The following is a 9,212-nucleotide window of genomic DNA, read 5'->3' as shown; positions in this document are numbered from 1 at the left end:
TTGCATCGAATTTTCCGTCTTCCTGGCACTTGAGCTGAACCAGAGGGTCAACAAAGTGGGACACACTCTCAAGTAGCTAGCCCCGGGGGGAGGGAGAAAGGAGTGATTGGAACGTGGCGAGCAAAATCAAATCAACAAACATACCGTGGCACATGCATAGAACAGATTGATTGATTGGCGGTAGGCACTGCTTCCCGCCAACCGGTGGACTGACAGGCTGTTTGATTGACTGCTTAAGGCATGTCACGAGTTTCTCCGCCCGCCTCTCTCCATCACAGACCGACTCTGCCTTGCATCGAATTTTCCGTCTTCCTGGCACTTGAGCTGAACCAGAGGGTCAACAAAGTGGGACACACTCTCAAGTAGCTAGCCCCGGGGGGAGGGAGAAAGGAGTGATTGGAACGTGGCGAGCAAAATCAAATCAACAAACATACCGTGGCACATGCATAGAACAGATTGATTGATTGGCGGTAGGCACTGCTTCCCGCCAACCGGTGGACTGACAGGCTGTTTGATTGACTGCTTAAGGCATGTGACGCTTCTCTTTGTGTGTGTGTGTGTGTGTGAGGTTGAGCAGACAAAATCATCTCAATTCATTCAGGTAGGTAGTCAGAACCAAACTGGGATTCGCCTATTTATATACTCGTTGTGATTCCAAACGTGTGTGCGTGTATACGGACTGAGTCTGCAACACCGTCTGCCCACATCCTCAGGAGACGGTGGAAATACGCCCCCCCCCCCCGGAAAACAAAGGCATTCGTAATAGCGAGAGGAGAAAATTTTACAACAAATGCGGGTGGGGAATCAGTGTTCGATATTCACAGTATCTATATAGGTTAGATTCCACAATAGAAAAAAAAGATCAGTGCAAACATCTAGAAAAGAAAAATGCAATGGGAAATGGGGAGAATTTGGAATCTTGCTCAGACAATGGTCTTTTCTAAACGCTGGTCTGTCTGTCCACTGGACGTCAGACACACTATCTATGAATGACAACGTGTTTTTGTTTTTGTTCTCTTTACACATTTTCTAATATGAATGTTTCCTTGTCCAGCGAACGATGGGGGGAAGTGAATTCCGTGTGAGTTAGACTAAGACGCAGTGTATTTTCAGATAGGGTCTTCTTTTTGTGGAACGATTCTGGTGGTAATTGCCTTGTGGGGCTGGGGTCCGTATCGTAAGCCTGAGATTGAATGACCGGAACCGTGGCGGAAGCCGGCGGTTGGCTGGGAACATGACCAGGTGTCCAAATTCCTTGGGTGTTACGACCACGCACCGGTGCCACACGTGGACGGTTCCAATAGGCATCATGAAGACGAGTGTTCGCTTGTCTTTGAGGTACTGCAGGGCTGTTTGAGTTATTCCTAATCAGCTCTGAGTGGGTTAGCACATGTTGTTGCATGTCGGAATCGAGTGTTGGAATCTGTTGCAAAAGTTGGTCAAAGTTACCAACTTTTTTTGGAATTCTCCTGCCAGATGATTGTTGATTTAGATGTTCGACGGACAAATTTCTCTCCGTGTGGCTTGATAGGAGAACGGGAGGAAAGCGCTCTCGTCCATTTGTGTTTACAACGGCTTTTGAATTGGCACTGATAAAAATTTGCTGATCTGACAGGGTTTCCGAATCACTGTGTGTGGATTGATTCGGGGAATACGTGCCGTTGTAGTGTGCAGTGTGGGCGGACGGACGCAATCCCGTAGTGTCCGCAACACGGCCGCGTCTTATCTCGCTCTCCGAGGCCGTGTTATCCGAATCGTAGTTGAATGAAAACTGTCGGCCTAAACTGGATGATCGGATTCTGGAGGAACTGCACACGTTCTGGGGCACCGGAATCTGTATCTGATTTCGTTCGTTGTGCGGGCGTAGCCGAGAATACGGGGATGTTGTACCGGCAACAGTGGCACAATGGAGATCCGTGTGTTCTTCATTGCCATCATCAAAAAACAGGTGTCCTGAGAGCAGTGGTGTCGGGGGAGAGTCATAGGCGTCATTTGTCTCAGGAGATACATCGTCTGAGTAGTATTCATACGAGGGCGACTGTTGACTATTACTCCTGACTCTGTCGAACGCCTCAGTCACGAAACCATCGTTAGCATGAGGGTTTTCCACAACCGAAAACCGCATTGGAGATTCAGAAACAAACGGGGGAGATTCTGATGTGTTGGTCTCCTTTCTGATCTGTAGACCTCTTTGACCAGTAGAGGGTGACTGACTTTTGAAGTACCTGGGGTCGTTCGATTTCGAGGGTGTACGTGACAATTGTCCGATTGTCTCGGTACTAGACCTGAGATCATTGCGTTTTGTGGAACGCGGCTTGAAATACCGATAGACTGGACGTAGGTGACCGGCTTTACCGGCTGAACTCGTGGACGGATCGTATTCGATGACCTCTCCTGAAGCATAGTTAAACGATGCATAGCATGGAACCACTACAAGGAGGAAAAATGGAGAAAATTTAGGAAAAAAAGACACTTGAAATCTTTCAGACTTTCCTCGATGCATGAAATCAGAGACAGATTCACCAAACTAACATTCAAGTATGGCGTTTGTGTCCCCCACTACTCTAGAACGAGTGGTTTCCTCAAACTTATCGCAGTCATCCAACCCGATTCTCTGTTCAGACAGGTCAGATGAAGAGCCCATAGTCTACTCGCTAAGTTGGGAATTTCCGCGCAGTCATCACGTGGTACATTGACAAGGTTCAATGATTTTCGATGGAGATTCATTCCAGTAAGTGAAGCCAATCTCTACTGAAGATCCAGGAAGAGCTGTGAAGCTGTCTCATCTTTGCAATTTTGTGGGATAGGTAATTTGTTAATTTTCACACCACTCTCGTTTGAATAGCCGTGCCCCTATTCTAGCGTAATTATTCCGGTGAGTTCACGCCAAAGGAAAGCACTGGACTCGTGTTTCGCTCTTATTAGAGCTCATCAGTAGTGCATGTCCAATGGCCGTGCCGGGATTTGAACTCCGGACATCTGACGGGCGAGACGAGCGTGTAACCACTACTCCACCAACGCACGTTGGATGCATCTGAATTTTCACGTCTGAAGAGGCAGAGGTTTTCGCACTTGAGCGATGTGATTGGTGATTGTGATCGAACGAGGACCCAGTTTCGTCTTTATTGGGCATGGATTTACTGATCAGGAGGTCTGTGGTTCGAACCTGATCTCCTCTTCTCGACTCCCCTGTCTAGGCTTGGGCAAACTGGCGGTACCCCAGGCCTCGTACAACCTTCGGGTGACATAGCAGCTAGGCATTGAAAGGGTGCCACATCTGAACAATTATTATATTATTATTTAATGGGAATCATAAGCAGCACGGATCCCGAGAAATTCAGGAAGTTCCGAACCATCGACCTCTTTGCTGCTAGTTGGACACTTAAGCATTCGGCCGCGAGCGGTTGATCAGCAGTGTGATTAACTCGCACACTTAGACAGGATAAAGCGCCAGGTATCATTCAGCTGCTGGAAATCACGTCAACCGGCCACAAGTGTTGACTGGCTTCTCGAAAGGCGACTCCTCAGATGGAAGTTCTTCCCCCGTGCTACTGACAGACATTCAGCAGTATGAGAAAGTTCGAGAATTCTCAGTTAAAATGTTGAACACATCAGCAGTTCAGTCAGCTAGCCGGGAGGTTGTGGGTCCGAAACTCTCGGGAGTTTCACGCAATTCACACTACTGATAATTTGCAATAAGCATAAAAAGGATGTTTAGTGCATCTCAGCTTTCCAGCATGGACTGACTCAACTGAGAACACACAGTTTGTTCCTTGGGAATCGATGATAACTGAACGCGCTGCACCGAAACTATCGGACGTGGACATTTGATTTTTTCCCCTTTTTTTTGCAATCAGCTGAACGCCCTGTGGCTCGAGGGAGTAGAACTGGCGGAAAGCATTTCCAATGCTAGACGCATGTCACACTTTTGGCTCAAATGATGTGTGCATAGCTGGACAGTTTAGACGCAAAGTGGTGATGGTCTGTTGGCCCGCATCACTCAAGCCGAATATGTACACCTAACTGGAGCTAACCGATGTTCTGTACAACAATGTCCACAGACAACCACTTTACTCTGAACAATCCGGAATGTCCGACAAACTCACTGACCAGAACTGGAGATAGTGGACGTCGGAACGCTTGAGACCTCCATGAGTTCAGGCGGTTGCGCTCCTCCACTGAGATCCAAGCGACGTACACATTCTAAGGATCTTAGAAACAAATTCGTCTTGAATAGTATTATTCGTTTTCCTGTCTGAGACCGGGAGTTTACGCAAGCCCGAAGCATCCGTTTCGCAAAGTAATCCTTTTGAGCAAACGGGCAAGGCACTGTTGGCAGTCGCCAAGTAGATGCACCTTCTGAAATAGGCTTCAGTCGCTTGATTATTCAGTTCCTTATTCGTTTGACTGAAAGAACTTGGCTCGGCGCAGCGCAAAACAATAATCGTTTTTAACCCGGTCACAACAAGTCTGTGAAAGGAAACATTCCGGAACGTGTTTAAAGTTGTCTCCGACAGAATTCAAAGGAATTCGGTAAAGTTTCTCTTTCTATTTGAGAAACCGAATGGTTCCGTAACTTTGTCGTGGCAGATGCGTACCGTACTGGCCAGCGAAATCTCCGCGCGCGTGTGCTTCTGACCATTTCTAAATTCGAGAACTTTTTGTTTTCCTGTGGGATTTTTCACTACCCGGTCAACAGTGACGTTGACATAATAGGAACAGCTGTCGTAGTTCTCTCTGCTACCAAACGCTGTTTCTCGGCACCGTGTTGTGAACGTCAAGCAGTAAGCTAAACTAAGCTAGGGCCCCAAACTCGATGGATGACAAGTATGAATAAGCTAAAAAAAATAGAGGAACAGTGACGCTGCAAACAAGAACGAAGTGCAGTAGACAGGAAGAAAAACCGCATGTGAACTGGCAGCCGCTTCTGTGTAAACCTGCACGCTCTTACCATCTCGCTTTCAATCACCAGAATGGTTAAAAATTACAGCGAGAAAACGAGATTGTCGAAATCTAAAAGGCCCTTGTCAAAAGCATTGCAAACTGCAATAAGGCTGGTTAGGGACACTGATCTACTGGTGGGTCTCTATGATTGGATGGAAACGTATAGTATAAGTATAGTATCAGTGATCTACTGAAGAGATTGCAGTGAGCGTGAGCTCAGTTCTGAATTGATCCCCCCCCCCTCGCGGATACGTGCAACCTGAATGGAAACTTCGGGACGTTCTTGGACTTTAAGTGGATAAAGTTGCCAATCCAGTTTATGTGATCGTGGTGAACATCAAGGACGGTGTGGTTCTTTCTTGAAAACGTTGTTTGAACATGGATTAAGCACACTGGCTTTTCGTCACCGCATAGTCGAACGTCCAGACCCCCCGGTTGCGGATTCGATACATCCCCTAGATTCGTGAGATGCACATTTGTGCTAAGTCTCAAACAGCCATCCAGTGATCCGACCGTGTTTGACTTTTGTCATGTAATAAACTCCATATTACTGGTGAGTAGTGGCGGGGCTTGTGAAGTTGATCTCCACACGACTGTAAATTTGGGATTCCCTGTCCTTTCCTGGCGAGGCTATTTTGCTTTGTCAAAGGGTCCATTGAGGTTCTTGAGAAAATGCTCATGAGGGAGCTGTTTGGTACATTTAAAACAATACCTGAACCAGGTCCTGATAAGAGCTTCATTTTCTTGACATAACCAGCATATTTCCTGGTTGTCTTGCCGGGACCTCCGGGGTTCTAACACCTGTGCAGTCAAGGACATGTACGTGGTACTGATGAGGTCCAACTGGGCTAACTAGACCGCTTCAGAGGGAGGGATAGTCTAAATGGGAGGTTCATTGCCGAAAATTCGCACCACACCTAAATTCACATTTTTGCTTCTGTCCGATAATCAGGTGGAACCCTGGTTCGGACTGGCTAGAGAAGAGGCTGCACTCTAGTTTTGTGAATGATTATTAGTAACAAGGCTACCACTCACCTTCGCTGCATCCAGTAAACGATGTCTCACGGGTTGGATCGGAGCCAACTGTGATGGGGATCTGCATTTTCTGATCCTGCCTTCCTTGTGAATCACCCTGTAGACGGAGTCGAAGCTGAGGATGGGAGGAGGTGAATGGAATAAGCGCTAGAAAACATTGAAGGAACGATAGCGTAGAACGAATACACTCTAGGAATAGAAAATCGATTGTATGGGGAGAATCACCATATGATTTTTCAAGTTTTAGAGAGTGATGTGAAATAACCTTTCGTTAAAAACGTGTAGTGTTTGCTAGTGTTATATCTGCAGATTTGCCAATCTGTGGTACCTGCTGCTGACTCGCTCCAGTACCTAGTGCCGGAGAAAAAGACTCACAGAAGGGAACACAACAGCTTTATTCCGAACAAGCGAGTGCGAGAGCGTGAGTGCGTGCGAGTGCGAGAGCAAAAGTTACAACAGCCCCACGCTATTTAAAGGGGGCTTTCTGACATTGGTCCAGGCTGCCTGATCGGCGTTTGGTGAACACTCATCAACATCAATCGTGTTTCTGTGAAATGGCTGAATGCTGATCACATTCGGCCGCGCTTCTGTGGCGTGCATGAACACTCATCGGCCTCTGCTGAATTGATTAATTGATTGACTGGCCTGGATTTTTGTCGGCTTTCCTATGGAGATTTTTGTGGAGTTTTAGGGTCTCAGTAGGTTCCGGGCATTCTGGGTTTACCTTCAGTAATCTGACCTTCCTGATAGCTGGAAACGCCGAGCGAAATGATAGTTATTGGTGGCGTGAGGGGAATCGGCAATTTCAGTGAATCCAGCTAATGCCGAAATGCGGAGAACTACTAAACAGCCGCTTCATCTTTGTTGTGAACTTTCACCAGTGTGTGTCCCACGAGTCTTGAAATGGCGACCCCTGCTTGCAGTTTGAACACTACCGTTCGGTCACGAGCGGTTGAGCACCAGTTTGGTTAGCCCTTACTTAGGCAAGAAATGTCTACCAGAAATTCCCAAATCTCTTTACACAGCCGACAAATAATAAGTGGCTCTAAGTGGAGACGAGTGAACCTTCCATTTTAAAATTCTTCACTTAAGGAGCCAGTCAACACATGATCATGCGATTTGGTCCTTGTTGTTGAAGGGTGAGTGGCGAAATGTCTTGTCCAAGTGCTAGTTAACTACGGTGCTAATCAGCTGTTCATGATCGAACGGTCAATTGTTCAAAGTACTAGCCTGGAGGTCGTGGGTCACAAATTCTCTTAAGTTTTGTACGACACACTCCGATGCTGAGCCCCAGCTTTGCAGGGGTTCTCTGCTCCTCAGCGTAGATTGGCTTCGCTTGCAAGACGAAACCTCAACTGAAGCTTCCGAAATTTGTCATATTACCCCCCAAACTACTCATCTCAGTCAATTTCCAGTTTTACTTCAAGACACTCCGTAAAGACACTTTTATTCGTACACTTTAACAGTGTCGGAAGAAATTTTCAAACAATGAAGGAAAAAGTTCATGTCCTCACAGGAATTTTGTTTCTAGCAGGAGCCCCAATCCTGCTGGCTTCAAAATCATTCTTTTAACTAGCTGTCCACAGCAGACACATGCAGTACTTCGGAGGCAATAAAAACCAAACATATAAAACTTTTTCTACGTATTTCCCTTTCTAACAATATGTTAATTAGATCATACTGTGCTCTAAATTCTGTCCTGGAGGGACCAGTCAACGTCGTCATATCAAGGACGATGGTCTTCCTTGTCTTCCCCGTTAGAAGGTCACCCACTAACTAGATCACGCGTCACAAACACTGAAACCACGTGACAAATCCTTTCCCAACCTTAGCCGACAACATGTACACTACAATTTCCCATCCAGTTTTGTTTTCGCGGCTACCGCCTTCATGAAAATATACTGCGATATCTCGAATATTGTACCAAGTGAAACATGAGTCGGCCTGTGTGCAGCACCTTCAGTTGTAGAATATCGTAGACGAGAGATTCAGTTGAGTCCCTCGTGAAAACCAAATTGATTAGCAAGTGAGTGTATTTGCCGCAGTCAGTGCAATTTGGGTTCAAGTAGAACATAAGATTGACGGGATCTCAGGGACTGCGCCTAACTGATGAGCCCCGAGGAAGGCTAAACCGGTCGTGGGCTGTGGAAGAGTTTTCAGCAACCTTATGAGTAGTGCATTACAAAAAACCTACAGGAGTAGTTCAGTCCTGAAGCATTATAACCTCGAGAGGGCTATTTAACCAGGATATCGATCACGAAAGAGAGAAGCGAGAAGAGAGGATAGCCTGACGAATGTAGACACAAGCTGCTATAGAGATCCATTTAGTCACTGCAGTCAGCAGACAGGATCGTACTGCTCGACGATTAACGAGTTTCTGAGAAGCATTTGGGCTTAGGAAGACTACTCATTCAGGCGATCGGTAGCAGTGAAGTTGTTGGTCAGTAAAAATTTGCGCGAAAAAATCAGGCAATTTCTAACAATGAGGTTCCATGAACTCCGAAATTCATGTTGGTACCTATCGGCCGATTCAACCATGTGAGCTCACGTTGTAAGATACGTTGATCATGTAACTCGGACTTGCACCCAGGCGTTGGTGAGAAGTCCTCAAAGTCCAGTATCAGTTGGACTCAGGCTTTGCCACGATTATCACCTTGGTAAGTGCGCGAACCGGCAAAAGTTCTTGAAGAGACCACCGGAAAATCGTTAATGATGCGATCATGGAAGACTCACTACGAGACTCTAATGCCTATGGAGTCAAAGTGCTCCCGGGGCGTCCGCGCACAGATATTGAGTATGCGGACGACATAGCTATTCTTGGATCTGACCCCGTCGTATTGTTAAATAATCTAAATAATTCTGTCTCACGGTTTGGCATGCGCTTCACACCTGCAAAGTGTACAGTGCTACTGCAAGACTGGATGGACTCGAACCCTAGCCTCTTGTTTATGGATGAACCGATTGAGGTAGTAGACAAATTTGTTTACCTGGGCAGCTGTATCAGTCCCAGTGGTCTCGCAAAAGATGATATTTCCATCCGGATTGGGAAGGCCAGAGCGGCTTTTGCGAACCTACGTCACCTGTGACGTAGGCGTGACATCAGCCTTTCTGTCAAGGGTCGAGTTTATAATGCTGCGGTGCGCTCCATATTACTATATGGATCAGAAACCTGGCCGCTGCGCGCCGAGGACGTCAAAAGACTTTCAGTGTTTGACCATCGATGTCTTCGGAGC

General features: G+C 46.7%; 1 protein-coding gene across 1 annotated transcript in view; it reads right to left on the bottom strand.

Annotated features, from left to right (window-relative positions):
• Positions 1-1,018: 1,018 nt before the first annotated feature.
• Positions 1,019-9,212, bottom strand: part of T265_08949 (hypothetical protein) — a gene marked incomplete at both ends in the record, with an annotated part of 10,791 nt that continues 2,597 nt past the window's right edge. Inside the window, 2 exons of the mRNA XM_009174892.1 lie at positions 1,019-2,394; positions 5,980-6,094. Of these exons, the coding sequence (XP_009173156.1) occupies positions 1,019-2,394; positions 5,980-6,094 (1,491 nt within the window). The remainder of the gene's footprint in view (positions 2,395-5,979; positions 6,095-9,212) is intronic.

Source organism: Opisthorchis viverrini, assembly GCF_000715545.1.
Source record: "Opisthorchis viverrini unplaced genomic scaffold opera_v5_248, whole genome shotgun sequence".
Classification (NCBI taxonomy): Eukaryota; Metazoa; Platyhelminthes; class Trematoda; order Opisthorchiida; family Opisthorchiidae; genus Opisthorchis; species Opisthorchis viverrini.
Note: the sequence above shows the minus strand (reverse complement) of the source record. Positions and strands in the feature narration are given on the sequence as shown.